Below are 20375 nucleotides of genomic sequence, written 5' to 3' on the forward strand. Positions count from 1 at the left end.
GCGAAAAATGGAACCCAAACATGGCAACCTGTAATAGCCGGTCACCATCAAGGATTCCTTATTTAGGTATCCCAATATTAACTCTCCTTTCTATCACTATCACATTTCCCATTATTTCCCTCAAAATTAAAAGTTTATGTTGACCTCTCCCTCTCAAGGTCCCTGCCAAAGTTTCATATTACCAAAAACACCCTTAATTCTTTAATTTAAGAATATATATATATATATAATAATAAAGTATGTTTTCTACCAATGTTCTTCAGTGAAGAAGGTTTGAAAGAACAAAAAAAAAAGATTAAAATAAATTGTAATGAAAAATAAACTAGTTTTTCCAACAAAAGAAGAAAGACTAGAAAAGAATTAAAATGAAAATTGAAGGAGTTTATTGCTCTTTTAGAAGTAAAAAAAATCTGTGGAGAGAGTGAGACACTCTGATGACCATTTGCTATTGTTTTTAGAAACAGCAATAAAAGCTCTCTCAGTGCCAGCCATTAAAATTTTCCAACTTGAGTGGAATCTAAATTTTCAAATAAAAACTAACAAATATGATTCATAACCAAATAATCTTATTAGTTTTATAAGATCTCTCTTAACCTCCTCCATCCAGTCACCACCCTCTCTTCTCTCTATATAACCACATCCTACAGCAAACTTTCTCTCCTATTCTCTTCATATATACTTCTCTTATATATATATATATACATATTCACTTCTTCTTCTTCTTTATATATATATATATATATATATATAAACATGGTTTGGTTTGAAATATGCATGGATATCAACTTGAATGATTATTTACTACGTGAGATATCATGCATGCTTGTTTTGTATCTTTTGATATGTTTTTTAAGGTTGGTGTAATGCATGCATAGGGATGATGAAGAGATGATGAAGAAGGTGGAGAAGATGACAGAAGAGAGAGAGCACAGTTCATCAACAATGGTGAAAAATGGTTCCCTGTTGTTTTAATTGTGCTCTCTGCTCTATCTGTCATCCTTATCTTCTCTCCTTCCTTCTCTTTCTCTCTTTCTCTCTCTTTGTTTGTTTGTAGGGTTGCATTCTCTATACATTTTCATTCAAACCCTAGTATATTTGGTTTATACAAAGGTATCTAAAGATATATAAGCTTGTTTTGATTACTTACCATGGTTCATTCTCTCTTGTTTCTAAGGGTATGTTTTTGTTTTGAAAGTATATATTTTTTACAAAATATTTTGAAAAAAAATCATGTTGTTAAAGCATATATATATATATATATATATATATATATATATATATATATATATATATATATATATATATGTTTGTAGGTTTTATTTATTACTTATTTAAATAAATTATGTGGTTTGAATTTTAATAAGATGAAATTTACAAATGGAAATGTGAATATATTTTGAGGAAATAATCAGTGCCGCTAAATCAGGAATTTCCAACAGTGAAATTTAATTATTTAAAAATAATAATGAAAGGGTGCCAACCATATTTTTCTAATATTTATTTATTTATTTATTTTGTATGAACAAATGGTGAATAATAAAAACAAAGTCAAAATGGTTGGTAAACTTGTTATCATAAGAGTACACATCTTTACTGTCTTTACCGTCTTACATCAAAATCAATTATTTACAAAGCAACCGTGGATGTGCCAGATGTATGCACAAATTGTTTCTTTAATTTATTATATTTTCATGTATGTATTAATTCCATTGAAAATTAATGAGATTCATATTTCTTTTTAGTGTTCATTTACTTTGTAAATTCATCAGAATAATGTTTGCTTGAAAGCCTTGTTATGGTCTTGCAATTTCTATTCATTTGCTTTCTTTTTCAACCAATATTTTTCAGTTATTCAAAGAATATAATAACAATAATAATAATAATAATAATAATAATAATAATAATAATAAACAGGTCAATGTCTACAACACCCTCAGTAAAAATGTAACTTGAACACTTGGTCACAATTAACACTGCAAAATCAAGCAATGCAGACAATGCAACTCATTGTTTCTTTTCAAAAAGAGTACCTGGACAAGAATTCTTTTAAGTGCATGACCACTACTTGTAACTTGACCAATTTTTTGTCATGCTATATATATACATATAACAACAACAAAACAACAGAAACGATGAATTAATCAGTGGAGAAAATCCTTCATAGGATCATCATGGTGGACCTTCTTCATTCTATATGCCTCCATATCTTCCGCGGTTACTTCATCGTTCCACTTGACATTGTATTTCCGCTTTCGTTCATCCCTTTCTTCTTTCTTTTTTTCATCCTCCTGCACAGACAAAGACATGCACTGAGTAAGCACTTTAAGGTTTCATTTATCAATAATCAAAACACACAAAGGATGATCAGATTATATTATTGTTTACCTTCTTCAGAGCTTCTGCAAGGCGTTTTTGGTCAAGAACCAAATCTTCGGGAACATCAGTACCCCAAGTGGCAAGATTCTTTTCTTCATTTTGTTCAGGTTCCTCTGCATAACACCCGAGCGTTAGTACTTCAATTAGTACATCATAGTTTCAATAACAGATAACAGAAAGATGTTGACAGTAACCTTCTGAAGCTTCCTTGCGCGCCATGTTCACCTTCATCAGATCAGCTGCAGCCTCAGCAGCCTCGATTCCCGCTGAGCCTGTGCAGTAGCTGTTGCGTATCATTTGCTTGCAGCATTTATATCCCCATTGGTGATCCTTCCACCATGACCCCCACACAGTAGTGTGGTTATTAATGAACACATCTTCTTCGTACTTGCTCTTTGGAAGAGCAGTCTCCTGCCCTTTTATAATACGACCAGCACGATCATACTCGATTTCTCTCTCCGTTTGCCCCAAAAGTAGCTCTCTTGGGATCTCCTCCTCAGAAGCAGCATTTCCGTACTTCTCCATGATTGTGTCCTTCATTTTCGACTTCACTTTCTCCTTGATCACCTTATAGTTTTTAAACAGTAACTCAGCTTGAGATGGAGCAGCTTGCATGTGGATATCTTGTCCCTTCTCAAAAGCTTCCCATGCATGAATGTTGAGCTGTTTGAAGTCAAGAGCTTGCCCGCTGACTCTGTACTGGTTATCACCTCCATAAAACTTCTCATTTGGATCACTGTCAGGTACAGGGTCCTCTCTCATGGATCTCGTTTTTGGGTCATAGTGAGAAGAATTGACATCCAGATTCAACAGATACTTGGCGGTGTCTTCACGAATACGCAGATTCCTCACAGTTCCTGTACTCCCGCCACCAGTTGTGCGAACACGTTTCTCCACTTTCGCAAAGTCCATCTGCTTGCTCTCATCCACCTTCGCTTCGTCCACCCTCAAGTCATCATCATCAACATCTTCTTCTTCTTCTTCATCACTAACCTGATCCTGACTCTTCTGGTTACTGTTCTTCTCCTCGAGCTTTTTCAGTTGCTGCTCTTTCAGATATTTCCTTCTTGCCTCATCCCTCGCTTCATATCTCTCAATAACAAGCCCGTAAGTAGAAGGATCATACCCATTCCAACGATCACGTTTCCCATCATAATCAAGTTCAAAAGTCTCCACCTTTTCATCAGGAGCTATATGCATGTTTGTCCATTTAGCTCCCAGCTTCCGTGGTCTATCCATGCATGACTTCTTGTCATGGGTCATTGCACCACAATTTTCACAAGCGCCCTTTCTAAATTTATCAGCTTGAAAGATCTTGGCACCTCTATCATACCATGCTTTTGTATAATTCGGATCAGACTTCCATTTTCTTTGATGCTTCAAACTCGGTCTCTCGGCATTAAGATACCAAGGTGCAGAGGACATGTACTGAGGTATGTGAGGATTAATTTCCTTTCCATCTTCATCAAGCTCAGCAGGAGCCAACCCGGCCTTCCGGGCCTCCTCCAACTCAAGTTGTTTTCGATGATCTTCTCGTGATTTAAAAGACACTGAAATTCATAGCAAAAAACACAGCACATTTACTGGCAAGAAAAGGCAGTCTCTTGTACAAAAATTCTAGATATTAATGAACTAATAATACAAAAACATCAAATGAAATCATGAAACCCATAGACATGAACATATTACCAACAAAAGAAAAGAAAAGAAAAGAAAAGAACTTTCTTCATCGAAAACAAAGAACACAACAAATTCTTAGAAGAAAAGATAATTTTCAGGCGTAAATTACCAATTTTAAAGACATCCCGTCCTACAAACAGGAACAAATCCACCCAAATTACAGAGAAATAGCAACTTTCTAGCTCTTAAATTAAAAAAACAAAGCAGAACACACAGATGGCCAACAAAATCACAAATCGAAGCAGTTGTGGGATAGACAAACATCAATCACAAAGAAGAAGCAAAGGAGGCAACTTTGACACCAAATTAGAAGCACAAACACTAAAAAGGGGGAATTGGAGAAGGCTTACCAGATGCTGTCGCCATGATCAGACCTGGAGATTGACGAAGAGAAGCAGAACACGCCCTTGATCGCTACGAAAGAAGAAGGAAAAGATAGGTTTCTCCAAACCCTAATCTTTGCCCTAATTTAAAAAAAAAAAAAGAATCGCAACCATATAAAGACTATTTATTTATTTATTTATTTATTTAAAAGATAAGGTAATTTAATTTGAAATCTAAGAAAAATAAAATAGTTTACTGTATATAATAATTATAATAATAATAATAATAATAAAGTCTGCAGTAAAATTGTTTTGAAAAATCTAAAATTAGAAATGGGAAAATATTTAATAATTTTTTTAATAGCAAGTAAAAAGACTACATGTGTTTTATCAAAAAGACTACATGTGTTAAATCTCCAGAGCTCCTCTTTACAAATAAAAGTTTATTTTATCAGGACTAGTGAATTAAAATATTTTTTCCATAAATGCACTTTGATTTTACAATTTTTTTCTTCTTTTTCGGAGGCAAAACACTAGACCAAAAACATACCAATCAAATTCCTAACCAGTCATTCTCAACTTGAAAATAGTACATAAAATTAGACAAACAAAACAGAAGTTTAATGGTAGATTTTAAAAATAAAAAATTAGTACATTTACTTAATGTTGCCAAGGATGAAATTGGTTGTGTAGTATGTACAAAGATACTTAGCAGCAAGCAATAATAACAAACAAGCATTTTAAGGTTATTTAACGAGAAATGGAAGTTATAACTGAACCAAAATATGAATTATTTTTACCCCTTAGATTACCTCAATTTATTAACTTTTGAAAAAAAATATTAATTTTTTAAAACAATTAAAAATTTATTTATATATTATATAATAAATAAATAACAAAACTAAAATATGAATTATCCTCGATTGTCTCAATTTAATAATTTTTAAAAATAAAAAATATTAATTTTTTAAAATAATTAAAAATTTATTTATATATTACATAATAAATAAATAACAAATAACAAAATTTATAAACTAATAATTAAAAATAAACCGCATCTTAGTTTAATGATGGTTACCACAGAACCGAGTCCACTAAATTATTTTCTTTCTTCGACATGAAACCAGATTTGAACTGAAACATTGTGACCATGTAATTATAACTCCTTCAACTCAGAAACAAGACAAACTCTTCAGTGGATAAAAGGCACAAAACATACATACAGGCCAATGTTTCAACAGCTTTTTGATTGTGTGCCAATTTCAACTATGAGTCATTAAATACAAAGTTGTAAGAACAGAACATATTTAGTCACTAGTTCGATCCTCAAGACTATATTGTTCAACTTGTTCATCCTTTTTTGCGATGACGATACACTAATTTCAAACAAAGATGGGGAATAATGACTCTTACTAGTCTATGAACCTTGAGAAGATCACATGCATGCATTGTCAGCACAGTTTATGTCGAAAAAACTTGGGTAATGATCGGCACAGATCAAGTTGATTTCTTCTTTTGATCTTTCGTTGGTTTGACTTCTTTTGTAAGCATTCGTGGAGCAATCGCCATGGCCATGAGTTCTTGGAAAAGAAGCTTACAAGCGTACGGAATATGCACCTGAATAATCACACAAAATTAGACACAACAATGAAATCGAACATTTTCTCTTTGACACAGTAGTAAAAGGAAGGAAAACTCACTTGGACAATGTCAGTCTTGTTCTTGCAACCTCTGCACTCGAAGGAGTTCTTCTTCAGGTTGGCGATAGCGATGAGGCCGCATTTCTCACAGACATGAACTCTGTAAGCATCGCTCTGATCGAACAGGCGTTCTTTCAGGAAATGTGCTGCTCCGTGTGCAATCATGCAATCTCGTTCCATCTCCCCAAAGCGCAGGCCTCCATCACGAGAACGACCTTCTGCTGGTTGTCTTGTGAGGATCTGCACAGGCCCACGGCCACGAGAGTGGATTTTATCATCAACCATGTGCTTCAGCCTTTGATAGTAAGTCGGTCCAAGAAATATCATAGCGGTCAACTTCCGTCCTGTGTGGCCATTGTACATTGTCTCAAAGCCGCGCATCTGATATCCACATTTATGAAGAGCTTTGCTAATATTATCCACCTGGAGCAATAAAATTCATAAATTTGAAATTGGATAGCATAGCAAGGGAAAAAAACATAGAATTAACTCGTGTTTGCTTATCTAGAATTACATAGATCATTAGGATACCACACGTTTGGGAACCAGAAGAAAATTTAAAGCATTTCCAAGGTTTTCCCATCGCTGAAGGTTTTTTTCTAATAAATCCCAACATTGCCAAGTAATTGCCATTAGTACTAGGGTCTGTTAAATCTTCTGTTATAGGTTAAATGCCCCATTATATTTCACATATTTTTCAAGAACACAGCAAATGGGTTATGCTGGATGATGCTTAGTTGCAACTGAAGGCCACATTGTTGACAGCAAACTGAGCCTTTAGTTACCTCTTCCAGTTTTTATATTTGTCACAGGGATGACAATCTTCGATAATCTCAATCTCAGAACCTTGTGCTCAAAATAACAAATAGATCATAACTAGAACATATGGCTTTATTAGGAGGCTGTAGACATCATGTATACCATCATAAATAAATTAAAGAAATGATTAAAGAAATTTACTCACCGTGACATCAGTGAAAGGAGTAGCATCACCCTCCTTACCCATATGAGCAGCAACCTTCCCCATAATACACTCAATGAGTTGACCAATTGTCATTCGGGAGGGAATGGCATGAGGATTCACTATAATATCAGGTGTAATGCCCTCTACTGTCCATGGCATATCTTCCTGTGTATAAGTCATGCCAACTGTTCCTTTTTGACCGTGTCTACTGCTAAACTTATCCCCAATTTGGGGTATCCGGACAGATCTCATTCTTACTTTGACGAACCTCAAACCATCAGCATTCGTTGTCAATAGAACCTACAAAAAGATCAAATTAATCAATACTGAATAAACATGTTGCGCTCAAAATCAGGAGAACAGAAGATAAAGAGTCAGACTCTAGATAATTTAAGACTATGTATATCAATTTAAGCAGCACACGTCTAAAAATTATAAGGCATCTATTTAAGAAACAAATTAAATTTAATACATTTTGTACTATATTCGAATCAATAAAAAACTAAGCAATGGCTAGATTACCTGATCAACCATCCCACTTTCACTATGACGTAAACTGGTACTGTGATCACGCCTGGTGTATCTTGAAGCTTGCCCTTGACTCTCATCCTGGGGAATTGGAGATGTTTTGCCAATAATGACATCTTCTCCAGAAACTCTCGTACCCTGATGTGAAGAAATAATATTAAGCAAAACATTTTCATCCCACAGATAAGAAAAAGAAAAAAAAACAGCTAATATATATATATATATATATAGTTTTTTTCTCACAGGAGGTGCAAGACCATCGTCATCCAATTTGTCATAAGACCCATGTCGCATGCCCTACAAAACAAGGGATAAGTACACATTTCTCCGCTACTGAGAAGATTGTAATCACTTTTGCACTGACCATTGTATTTTCCCTGTTTGGTTTCCCAAAATCCTCTTTGACCAGAGTTCCCATCTTCTTTTCTTCATCTCTGTTAAAATTAATCATTTTAATAAGCAAGGTTAATATATCAAATGACATTCTAAGACAAAGAACAGTCAATCAGGCCTAAATTTTTTTGTTACAAGTTACCTGTATGAACGGAAGAAAAGAGACCGAAAGAACCCACGATCAATCGAAGATTGGTTCATGATGACAGAATCTTCTTGGTTGTAACCAGAATAACATGCAATTGCAACAATTGCATTCTAAAAAAAAAAACACACACACACACAAATAAATAATAAAAATTTCATTAACAATATTTCAACACTGGATACAAATCTAAAGAATAAAGGGCAATGAAAATTTCAAAATTTCTTACAATGCCTGCAGGTAGTTGCCTAAAGTGCAAATGTTCCATGGCACGAGTAGTAACCAGTGGTTTCTGTGGATAGTATAACACATAGGCCAAAGTGTCCTGTAAAACAAATATCAGAGATTAGTATTGTTATTATCAAGCAAGAAAGAGATTGGCTAGCATAAACACACCATTCGTAATTGGTAGTTTGTCACATAAATACCCATAGCTTGTTTGCCCATTGCTGACTGGTATGTGTTACGGGGTGACTGAAACAAAAAAGTGCAAAACCAAGTCAGATAGAGGTGATGAAATCAATTGCGGGAGAAAAGGTTTGATGATAAGCATTGTTCTGAAGCCAACAGACAGTTTCCACTTAGTATTTATTACCTGGTTGTGGTCAGGAAAAGGAATGATAGACGCACAAACACCCAAAATCAATGATGGATGAATCTCACAATGAGTATACGTGTCAGAGTATGCCTCCTCTGGATTCTGCCTTGCATTTACAAGATCCTGAAAGTGTAGATTGCCAACAAGTTGTTAATCTATTTCATACATACTCATTAGCTAACATATTCCATGCTGCCATGACTTCGTAAACATTGCGTACTTTATTAATTCAGTCAGTACCAATGCAAAAGATATGTAACAAAATATTACTATAATAAAATAATTTCTAAAAAAAATTTAAGCTTCAGGCTTGTTTTCTTGTCTCAAAAAGGCAAATGCAAATTCAGTATGTGTCGCACCAAGATAAGGAATGTCTATGCACGAAAAAACACATCAAATGTACAACAGCAATAAAAAAGATATCTTACAAGTTACAATATCATAAATGGAGCAGAATAAGAAATTACTCATCATAATTCATTTAAATCCCATTGCCTGAATAAAAAGGAAATCATCATTAGCAGAAAGCTATGAATACTTACGTTAATGGTCATGGAAATCATTGTAGTCTCTTCTTCCTCAGTGTCTATGTACTCTATGAATCCTTTTGCAACAAGATCATGCCAACCTTCTTCCGAAGTTTCCTGGCAATAACAGAGATAAAGGATAGGTAATTGATACTTGAATGGTATGAAAATTTATACACAAAACTAGAAATACTAGATGTCAGACCCTTTCTTGAAGAGCTCTAATATCCTTTTTCTTTATCAGCAGCCTTTGTTTTTCCACAATAAAAAGTGGGCGACTGCAACGACCATAGTCTGTGTAAAGCCGCAATTCTTTCAACCGAATATCACGTATGACTCCTACTTCAGTGTTGATGTCAATCTGGAAAAAGAAACGTATAATAAAAATAAAATATGTTTCAATAGAGTGACATAAAAATAGCTGGAGATACAAATCAGAAAGGCTTCAAACTGAAAGAAACAAACGCAAATATAAACAGACCTCCAGAGAGCTGCTGTATAATAATTGCTTGGATTAAAAAAAGGAGATAAGTTTTTTCATCCATTTGTCCATACAAATAAAATAAGATGGAAAACAAATAAAGAAACGGGATTCATAAGATCACTTTTTCTTTTTTCTTTTTTCTTTTTTCCTTAAAATCATTGTCTGTTTTTTCTAATCATTTTCCTTCTATTTTCTTTTAAAAAAAAACTAGGTTTAGTTCCTCAATGCTCATGCAGCCTTGTGAGACTCAAACACATAAAAATAATGCTGGGTTAGTCCTTATGTGATGTAAAATGAAGAAGTTACAAAGGAAAATGATATGTTCAAAATTTTCTACCTAGAAAATCAATGAAAATACATAAAAAGAAAGATGATAAACATGGATGAGTAAAGTAAAATCTGTCCAAGTACTACATGAAATGACTTAAGGCAGGCAGGTATGAGAATAATAATCAGAAGGTAATGATTAAACAAATGGGAAGAAAAAAGAATATGTTCCATGAGCATAGATAACTAGAGATGCACCTAAGCATGAAGGTCAAATACGGAAAAACACAGAGGCAGACCTGTCTCCTCAACTTCCTTAGAGTTTTCACCAAGAGATCAGGATTGCGATGAATGCCAACCCAACAACCATTAACAAAAATCTTGGTAGCTTGAGGAATAACCGCAGGAGATATTTCCTGCAAAGGCAAAACAATGAATAAGATCAAAAGCAAAGGCCCTTGCATACCCAATCTAATTGTTTGAAGAAAGTAACAAAAATGTGATCCACTATGAAATTAATTCTTTTATGCTAATGACTAGAAGAGGATAATCAGCAATCACTCTAAATATTAGTGGATCATGCACATTAAGGAAACAGGACATTGCAACAACAAACCTGAATATGTATTTAAAATTTGCAAGAAGATAACTTCACCTCAAAGTTTTCTGTACTCCATTCTTCCAAAAACTCCAAAAGAGGGTTTGCAGCTGACCCAACTGTTATGTACACCATTAAGGCTAGATTTTTCACAAGACCACAAGCCTGCACAAAAATAGATCCCAATATGGTTAAATACAAAGAATAAGTAAACTAAAGTACTCGGCATAACATGGCCAATTCCGCAACTCTAGTGCCAATTTGATATCAAGGCTTTTTTTTTCCAATTTAATAACATGGGCAGTTCCCCTCCACACTGAACAGAAATAATTTTGTGCTTGGCTAAAACAAAATTATACGTTGAAAAGACAGATACATACTTGTCCTTCAGGAGTTTCAGCAGGACACATCATTCCCCAGTGAGAATTATGCAGCTGTCGGGGTTTTGCCAGCTTACCTGGTTTGATATAGAAATACTCATGAGAAACAAGATTGTTGGAAAACTGAGAGCATGGAACTTAAATTGGTGATCTTCAAATCCTTTTACCTTCACGGCCTATGGGAGAGTTTAATCTTCGTAAATGAGAGAGAGTAGAAGCAAATGTGAGGCGATTCAACACCTGTCAGATGCAAAATATCCAAATAAATTGATTTTGCCTCAAAAAGAATAAAGGAATACTGTCATGGACTACATCAAATATGAGGAAACACAGAAAGAGAAGGAAGATGAACCTGTGAAACACCTGCTCTAGTACCAGCTTGATTGGCTTGTCCCCAATTTCCAGTGGCAAGAGAATACTTGAGACCACTAGTAATGGTTTTAGCTTTAATTGCAAATTGCAAGTTGACATCTTTATTGTTATCAACACACTGTCTCATCATCAACAGGATCAGCACATCAATGAATAAAAAGTGTTCCAAGAGGTGCATGCTTTTTTTGTTTTACATCAACTAAAGAACTGTTATCTAATGCATGCAAACCTTTTGGACATAGGATCTGACATCCCTAGTCAATTTTCTGAATAGCTGCACATGTAAAAAAGTAGATAAGAAATAAAAATCAAGCGTGAAACATACAAAAGTTAATGAATCCCTTGAGTTCCAAATGAACAAACCATTCTGAATAAGCCCCCAAGCAAAGGTCCAGCAAGATCAAGCCTTTTATTGCCATAATGATCCCTATCATCTTCAGGTCTTCGGCCAAGTGCACATAATAAAAGCCGATGGATGATATACCTATAGCAATAACATACAAAAAATTGCTCAATTTTTCCATCAACAGTAACTTTTCCCCTAAACAAGCAGGCCTTACCCAAAATAATAAGCTTTCTTTGTTTCACAATACTCCCCAACACCAACATGGGGGAGCATTTCTTTTTGAAGGATCTCTTTAGCATACCTGCATCATATGCGATAGTAATTAATTCAAGCAACGCAAAAACAACAAAGAAACACACTAAAGCTTATATCTGCAGATAACAATTGGAGTGAAGCACAGGAAAGGGAGACTTCTAAGTAGCGTACTTGATCCTTTTCTCCCTTGTCACCCCAACAGTTGCCCCTCGCTTTCCTATATAGTCTAATGCAACCTACATGAGTGGTAAAACCAAAATTATAATACAGTATGAAAGAAACACTCCACACCAAGAAATTGATCTTCACAAGATTAAGTAATTCAAATATTCATATTGGCCTTACATGCATATGAAAAAGCACTGTAAAATCCTATACCAAAGGCACTTGAAGCGCAGAAATCTCGCATTTTAAAAGAAAAGGAACTTTTGAAGCAGAAAGGAGAAGGAAAAGATGAAAGATAAAAGAAACTTCAAATTTATAGACAGAAAGGTCAATTATGGGGAACATTTTTAAGTAGTCTTGCATATGAAAATTACAGCAACTTGGACCATATAATGAGAAAGCAAACACAAAAAGCATAACGCAGCAGAAAGTTTTCTTGCTAAAAAAAGTATCTTGAATCACCACAGTTCAACTGTTCCACAACACTACCTTCTTGTGATCAATAATTTATTGAAGTAAAACGTGGAAATTTAATTGTTCAACACATTTTTTATTAATAAAAAAGTCTGCATTCTGTTTATACCAATGTTTTCTGGAAGCTATAACTCTATTCTTAAAGATATATTCAAGTTTTCTAGCTACAAGTACACGTAATTCTGTAGTATCTCCTCAGATGTTCATTTCATTTCTCATGCATGTGAAAGAGCATCTCACAATAGTTCAATTGGCAGGGGACAATGAACAGAAATTGAATAAATAACCTGCTGATTTTGTATGACGAAGGCTTCTTCTAATGATGGTCGCAGTAGTTCCATCATTTGTGTGTCTGAGAAATCATAGCATATATGCTCCAATATATCTCTGTCAGCCACAAAACCCAATGCTCTGAAAACAATAATTATTGGGATATCTGCCCGAATATATGGAAGAGTTGCCCGAATATACTGTCCCGAAGAACCCTGCAAGACCAAGAAGCATGAATCTATCTCGATCCATTTCAACGATCTAAACAAGAACAGCAAGTGCTACAGAATTCCAAATGTAGCTGGTGAACAGCATAGGGTCCTGGACGGAATGCACTAGACTTAAGGGTGAGTGCATTTACATTTTTATAAAGATAAGCAATGAATTAACTAACCCCTTTAGCACTTGTGCGAGAAAGCATTCGCACAAACATGCTACTTGCAGGCCTATTCTGAGACTCTGCCATGGATCTTACTTCAGCTACATATGCATACTTGTTAGGCTGCCTTTTCTTGAAAACATAGACATGATTTGTACTCATCTTTTCCTGTGCAATCAGGACCTTCTCACTTCCATTAATGATGAAGTATCCTCCTTGGTCATATGGACATTCTCCAAGTTCTGTAAGGTCCTTTTCTGAATTTTGAAACAATGTGCAGTAACTAGAACGTAACATAATAGGAACCTGTAAAACAGACCAACAAAATGAAAGTAGTTGATGGTAAGCAACACTAACAAAACATGGAATTAACTAACTAATTATGCTTTTAAAATATCACCTTTCCAATGAACACTTTTGCAAAATCTTGGGTCTCAGTCACTTCTTCACAATCAAGGCCCTTCCTGATGATCTTTTTAGTGACATCCACATATAATGGAGCTGAATATGTCAGGTTCCGCAATCTTGCAGCTTTAGGAAACAGAGTGGCAGTTTCTCCATCCGATTCAGTCATCATAGGCCTACTCAAATATATTTGCCCGAAACTTATCTTGTAGATAGTCTGCAAATAAGAACATGCGTACCATGTTTAGCACAATAAAGTGAGGGAAAGAACATAAATATATGCTACAGCCTGAAAAGTACTTGCTCGTGACACTGAACAAAGTAATCCAAGACAGCTAACTTGCCATGAGATAATGATAGTATAAGTTCAGCAATTACAAGCGTATTTCCAAGGTGATTATAGGAGATTGAATTTTGATTCCAAAAGAGCAGAGCAAATCAGCAAGAGACTTCAGGAAACCCCACAAACAAAATCTCTCGTTACTTTTAGATTAAACCCATCCAAAAGACCACTTGCCAACTTAAATTAGATAAAAAACTGAGCCTTTTTTTTAGAGAAATTTCACAAAGTCTTTCAATTGATTCCTTCTCTTGTTTGCAATCAATGAAATTGGCCATATCCTTAGGAAAATGAACCTCGAGGTAATCTTGCTGGCGAGCGGGGTTGTGTTGGGACTCAGGGCGGATCTCGATATCAGCCGATTCATCAACAATCTCCTGCATGGTGTTCTGGATAAACTCATCAAAAGAATCAAGCTGCTGCCGCACCAGGCCCTTCTCTTCAAAATAGGCGCTGATCACCGCCCAAGCGTCCTCCTGCGTTATCTCCTCCTCTTCCGAGACATCATCCATCGCCATCCCTCCACTACCATACTCTTCCCCAACCTCCATCATCCTCGCCCTCTCTCCAAGCTTCAAGCTCGCCCTCTAATGGCTTCTCGAGGAGGAACGAGATCGAAGAGCAGAGAAGTAGGGTTTGCAAAAGTGCGCAATTGAATGAAGAGTCTTTGAAAGCAAAAGAGTTATTGGGTCTTAAGACTGTGTCCATGTTATAGAGTGGTTCTTTTACTTATATACCCCTAAATGTGCGAAATTGCTTATAAGTCCTTTTATTTTTAGAATACTTGTATATAGTCCCTGTAAGGTCATTTCTGGATATAATCCGCATGTACCCGAACTGTCACTGTATTTTAAAAATTAATTTCTTTTAATTATTTTATCTCTAAATCCAAAATTAGGATTTTCTTTTTTTGTCATAAAATAAGTGAATGAACCACTGCTCGGTACAGCCATTTATTATATTAAATGGTGAATGAAGGATGTAATTCGAATCTTTAGAGTTAATAATACTGTTGTAATATTATGCATATATTATAGAATATCGTTCGTTTGCTATTCTTAAGACGTTTTATAGAACGATATCGTTTTCTGTTTTTTTAAGAGATACGTAGCAAAAAATTTATTAATTTGTTTTATTAATGAAAAATCTTTTGAAAGTGCATATGATCGGACTCCAATTGTTTCATCTCACGTTTAATAGAGTTGATAAATCTCTAACAGTTAATAAACTATCATAACTAATCTATATTTATGTATTTATTTATCTTTAATAAATTTTTAAATAGAGATACTCATCGTTTATTTATAAAAAAAAATTATAAAAAAAAGAATAATTTAATTTTTGGGCCGGTGCTCTTATACCGCAAAATTGATCCTTGGCAACATTTAATTATATATATTAATTAATTTTTTTTCAAGCATTAAAATTCTGTTTTTCTTTGCAGGTGGAAATCCCAAATATTTCATTTCACAAATAATGATAAAATAAAATAAAAATTATAGACAGAAGTTTTGGGATTTTCCCCCCATTGTCATAGGTTTTTTTTATTTGTTATTAAAAATTATATAATTTTAGATTTTTTTCATCCTTTATCTTAAAATCCATAATCATGTATAATAATAAAAATATATTATAAATTATTTATCTTAAAATACATTGCCACATGGCACATATTTATTGGTTGTTCATAAAATCATGTCATTAAAATTTTTCAAAACAAATTCTATTTTTTTTTTAATTTTTATACTTTAAGAAAATTTCTATTATCTATATTACTATATTTTTTAAAAATTATATAAATTAGTACCAAATATATTATATATATATATATATATATATATTTGGACGTAATTAGCCTTCATCCAATTTGGGCCTATTTGAAATCTCAATCCATTCCTGCTCCGATTAGGGTTTGGATCTTCTTCTTCTTTCACAGCGATCTAGGGCGTGTTCTGCTTCTCTACGTCAATCTCCAGGTCCGATCATGGCGACAGCGTCTGGTAAGCCTTCTCGGATTCCCTCTTTCAGTCTTTGTAGTCGAATTCGGGTTCACGGTTGCATCCGTTGCTTCTTTGTATCGATTTTGGATGTGATTTGTGGTCGATTATTAGCAAGGGCTTTGATTTGTGACTTTGTTCGAGTTCCGTGTGTGTTCTACTTTGGTTTTTTTAATTTAGGAGCTATAAAGTTGCGATTTTTCTTGTAATTTGCTGTGTTCCTTGTCTATACGCCTGAGCATGATTTCTCTCTTGCTATTGATTTGTTGTGTTCTTTGTTTTTGATATGGAAAGATCTTTTTTTTTTGCCAGTAATTTGTTTCTGGTTTTGTTGGTAGATATGTTCATGTATATGGGATTCATGATTTCATTTGATGGTTTTTTTTTAAAAAATATTTTTCATTAATATCTAGAATTTATGCACAATAGAGTGTGTTCTTTGTTGGTGAAAAATTTGATTTAGCCTATTTTCATTGTAATGTGCTGTGTTTCTTGTCTGTACGCGTGAGCATGATTTTTCTCTTGCTATTAATTTGTTGTGTTCTTTGTTTTTGATATAGAAAGCTCTTTTTTGCCAGTAATTTGTTTCTCTTTTTGTTGGTAGATATGTTCATGTGCATGGAACTCATGATTTCATTTGATGTTTTTTTTTCATACTTTTCATTAATATCTAGAATTTATGTAGTATTTTCATTAATATCTAGAATTTATGTACAACAGAGTGTTTTCTTTGTTGGTGAAAAAATTGATTTAGCCCTAATTTCATTGTAATGTTGGGCGGCGGAAACTTGACCTGTAATCTCTTGCTATTAATTTGTTGTGTTCTTTGTTTTGATATATAAAGCTCTTTTTTGCCAGTAATTTGTTTCTCGTTTTGTTGGTAGATATGTTCATGTATATGGGATTCATGATTTGATTTGATTTTTTTAATGTCTAGAATTTATGTACAAGAGATTATCTTTCTTGACTGTAATTTGCAATGATCTTTGCGGGTGAACAAATTGTTTTAGCTCTATTTTCTTCATTGTAATTTTTGCCTAGAAGCTTGACCTATCATCTTGGGATTCATGATTTGATTTGATTTGATTTTTTTTAATGTCTAGAATTTATGTACAAGAGATTATCTTTCTTGACTGTAATTTGCAATGATCTTTGCTGGTGAACAAATTGTTTTAGCTCTATTTTCTTCATTGCAATTTTTGCCTAGAAGCTTGACCTATCATCTTCTCTATGAATTTCAGTGTCTTTTAAATCACGAGAAGATCATCGAAAACAACTTGAGTTGGAGGAGGCCCGGAAGGCCGGGTTGGCTCCTGCTGAGCTTGATGAAGATGGAAAGGAAATTAATCCTCACATACCTCAGTACATGTCCTCTGCACCTTGGTATCTTAATGCCGAGAGACCGAGTTTGAAGCATCAAAGAAAATGGAAGTCTGATCCGAATTATACAAAAGCATGGTATGATAGAGGTGCCAAGATCTTTCAAGCTGATAAATTTAGAAAGGGCGCTTGTGAAAATTGTGGTGCAATGACCCATGACAAGAAGTCATGCATGGATAGACCACGGAAGCTGGGAGCTAAATGGACAAACATGCATATAGCTCCTGATGAAAAGGTGGAGACTTTTGAACTTGATTATGATGGGAAACGTGATCGTTGGAATGGGTATGATCCTTCTACTTACGGGCTTGTTATTGAGAGATATGAAGCGAGGGATGAGGCAAGAAGGAAATATCTGAAAGAGCAGCAACTGAAAAAGCTCGAGGAGAAGAACAGTAACCAGAAGAGTCAGGATCAGGTTAGTGATGAAGAAGAAGAAGAAGATGTTGATGATGATGACTTGAGGGTGGACGAAGCGAAGGTGGATGAGAGCAAGCAGATGGACTTTTGCGAAAGTGGAGAAACGTGTTCGCACAACTGGTGGCGGGAGTACAGGAACTGTGAGGAATCTGCGTATTCGTGAAGACACCGCCAAGTATCTGTTGAATCTGGATGTCGATTCTGCTCACTATGACCCAAAAAAAGCGAGATCCATGAGAGAGGACCCTGTACCTGACAGTGATCCAAATGAGAAGTTTTATGGAGGTGATAACCAGTACAGAGTCAGCGGGCAAGCTCTTGACTTCAAACAGCTCAACATTCATGCATGGGAAGCTTTTGAGAAGGGACAAGATATCCACATGCAAGCTGCTCCATCTCAAGCTGAGTTACTGTTTAAAAACTATAAGGTGATCAAGGAGAAAGTGAAGTCGAAAATGAAGGACACAATCATGGAGAAGTACGAAATGCTGCTTCTGAGGAGGAGATCCCAAGAGAGCTACTTTTGGGGCAAACGGAGAGAGAAATCGAGTATGATCGTGCTGGTCGTATTATAAAAGGGCAGGAGACTGCTCTTCCAAAGAGCAAGTACGAAGAAGATGTGTTCATTAATAACCACACTACTGTGTGGGGGTCATGGTGGAAGGATCACCAATGGGGATATAAATGCTGCAAGCAAATGATACGCAACAGCTACTGCACAGGCTCAGCGGGAATCGAGGCTGCTGAGGCCGCAGCTGATCTGATGAAGGTGAACATGGCGCGCAAGGAAGCTTCAGAAGGTTAGTATCAACATCTTTCTGTTATCTGTTATTGAAACTATGATGTACTAATTGAAGTACTAACGCTCGGGTGTTATGCAGAGGAACCTGAACAAAATGAAGAAAAGAATCTTGCCACTTGGGGTACTGATGTTCCCGAAGATTTGGTTCTTGACCAAAAACGCCTTGCAGAAGCTCTGAAGAAGGTAAACAATAATATAATCTGATCATCCTTTGTGTGTTTTGATTATTGATAATTGAAACCTTAAAGTGCTTACTCAGTGCATGTCTTTGTCTGTGCAGGAGGATGAAAAAAAGAAAGAAGAAAGGGATGAACGAAAGCGGAAATACAATGTCAAGTGGAACGATGAAGTAACCGCGGAAGATATGGAGGCATATAGAATGAAGAAGGTCCACCATGATGATCCTATGAAGGATTTTCTCCACTGATTCGTCGTTTTCGGTTGTTATGTTGTTATATGTATATATAGCTTGACAAAAAATTGGCCAAGTAATGGTCATGCACTTTGAAGAATTTCTTGTCCAGGTACTCTTTTAAAAGAAACATGGAGTTGCATTGTCTGCATTGCTGGATTTTGCAGTGTTAATTGTGAAAAAGTGTTCAAATTACGTTTTTGCTGAGGGTGTTGTAGACATTGACCCGGTTCTATAATCAGTTTTCTGCAAATTTCTAAGTCTATTGTTTGTAATTTTGTTTTGGTTATGAATTGGTTCATTTTTTTGTTTTTTTGGGTAGATTTATTTTATATTATATATATATATATATATATATATATATATATATATGCTATATAATGAAAATTTTATTTATTTATTTATTTTTAAATTATAGATTATATTAAGTAAAAAGTTTGGTACATAAACAATTGCATATAAGAAAATATGTAAAATAGTGATCACATGGATGTTTATATGTGCATTAATAATAACTAAATTCAAAAATTAAAATTTTTCCATATGAAAGTATAGATTTCAACAAACCCATATATAAACAAAAAAAAAGAGCATTAATGTATATATATCCAGGAGTGAATTGGGATCCACCTTTCATTGGGGGAAGGGGCTTATATAAAACGCAATGATAATGATGATGATTATAACAATAGTAATTTTTCAATTTTATAATGAGTGTTAAAAATAAAATACCATTACCCTTGACCGCTTAAGACATTTAGTTAAGGGTATGATTTTCTCCTAATGCATAATGATTGATGGGTAATGGTTAATCCACATTGATTTACTATATGGACGACCACTATAGGGTTTGGTGTGCTTTTGAACTTATTTCAAACTCTGATGATGGACTCCGGTGATGGATTCGCAGGTTAGAGAACAAAGTGAAGTAAAAATTAGGGTTTTGAAGCCTAAAGAGAGAGATTATAAAACTGGATGCTTTATTACAAGAACAAGCTTAAGATCTCACTTGGTATTCCTTGTGAGTCTTTACAAACACAGTAAGACCTCTTATATAGATAAAGAGGGGGCTTGCATAAGACTCAAGGTTTAATTTGATAGAAGGAACCTTGTGGGCGACACGGACTTGATTGACATGATAGTAGTGGTGTCAAATGGGCCGGCACAACTCGAGGCCCGAGGCGACCCCTGCCATGCGTGTCTGGCGAGGCACTGACCCATGGCTTTGTCGTGCCGGGCCGGTACGGCCAGCAAATGGGGGAGGGTCGGCCCAGCACGAGACACAACCCACTTTGGCTGGGCTCGTGCCAGGCGGGCCCATTAATATTTTTTAATATAAAATATTAAAAATAAAAACAGATCTAAAAAAATCGAGACAAGTGAGATGAAAAGGAT

General features: G+C 34.9%; 3 protein-coding genes across 3 annotated transcripts; 1 reads left to right on the forward strand and 2 right to left on the reverse strand.

Moving 5' to 3' along the window:
• Positions 1-1937: 1937 nt before the first annotated feature.
• Positions 1938-4543, reverse strand: LOC120254959 (pre-mRNA-splicing factor SLU7). Its single transcript, XM_039262907.1, has 4 exons — positions 4407-4543; positions 2571-3926; positions 2386-2489; positions 1938-2288 (listed from the first exon to the last, which is right to left on the reverse strand). The coding sequence occupies exons 1-4, from the start codon at positions 4420-4422 to the stop codon at positions 2142-2144; spliced, it is 1623 nt and encodes a 540-aa protein (XP_039118841.1). The 5' UTR covers positions 4423-4543; the 3' UTR covers positions 1938-2141.
• Positions 4544-5560: 1017 nt separating this feature from the next.
• LOC120251737 (DNA-directed RNA polymerase II subunit RPB2) lies at positions 5561-14651 on the reverse strand. Its single transcript, XM_039260378.1, has 25 exons — positions 14266-14651; positions 13625-13846; positions 13240-13530; positions 12863-13060; positions 12108-12172; positions 11896-11982; positions 11699-11819; positions 11565-11609; positions 11316-11453; positions 11131-11203; positions 10964-11040; positions 10641-10748; positions 10285-10401; positions 9440-9595; positions 9250-9351; positions 8705-8830; positions 8506-8583; positions 8339-8434; positions 8107-8222; positions 7936-8005; positions 7815-7868; positions 7566-7709; positions 7044-7343; positions 6080-6502; positions 5561-5996 (listed from the first exon to the last, which is right to left on the reverse strand). Exons 1-25 carry the CDS (start codon positions 14521-14523, stop codon positions 5877-5879), a joined length of 3585 nt encoding a protein of 1194 aa, XP_039116312.1. The 5' UTR covers positions 14524-14651; the 3' UTR covers positions 5561-5876.
• Positions 14652-15836: 1185 nt separating this feature from the next.
• Positions 15837-19240, forward strand: LOC120257009 (pre-mRNA-splicing factor SLU7-like). Its single transcript, XM_039264646.1, is given in 6 exon segments — positions 15837-15969; positions 17208-17851; positions 17853-18246; positions 18249-18566; positions 18648-18751; positions 18849-19240. Coding segments are annotated over 6 exon segments (1623 nt in total). The 5' UTR covers positions 15837-15953; the 3' UTR covers positions 18996-19240.
• Positions 19241-20375: the final 1135 nt, after the last annotated feature.

The sequence above is a fragment of the Dioscorea cayenensis genome, chromosome 3 (assembly GCF_009730915.1).
Source record: "Dioscorea cayenensis subsp. rotundata cultivar TDr96_F1 chromosome 3, TDr96_F1_v2_PseudoChromosome.rev07_lg8_w22 25.fasta, whole genome shotgun sequence".
Lineage (NCBI taxonomy): Eukaryota > Viridiplantae > Streptophyta > Magnoliopsida > Dioscoreales > Dioscoreaceae > Dioscorea > Dioscorea cayenensis.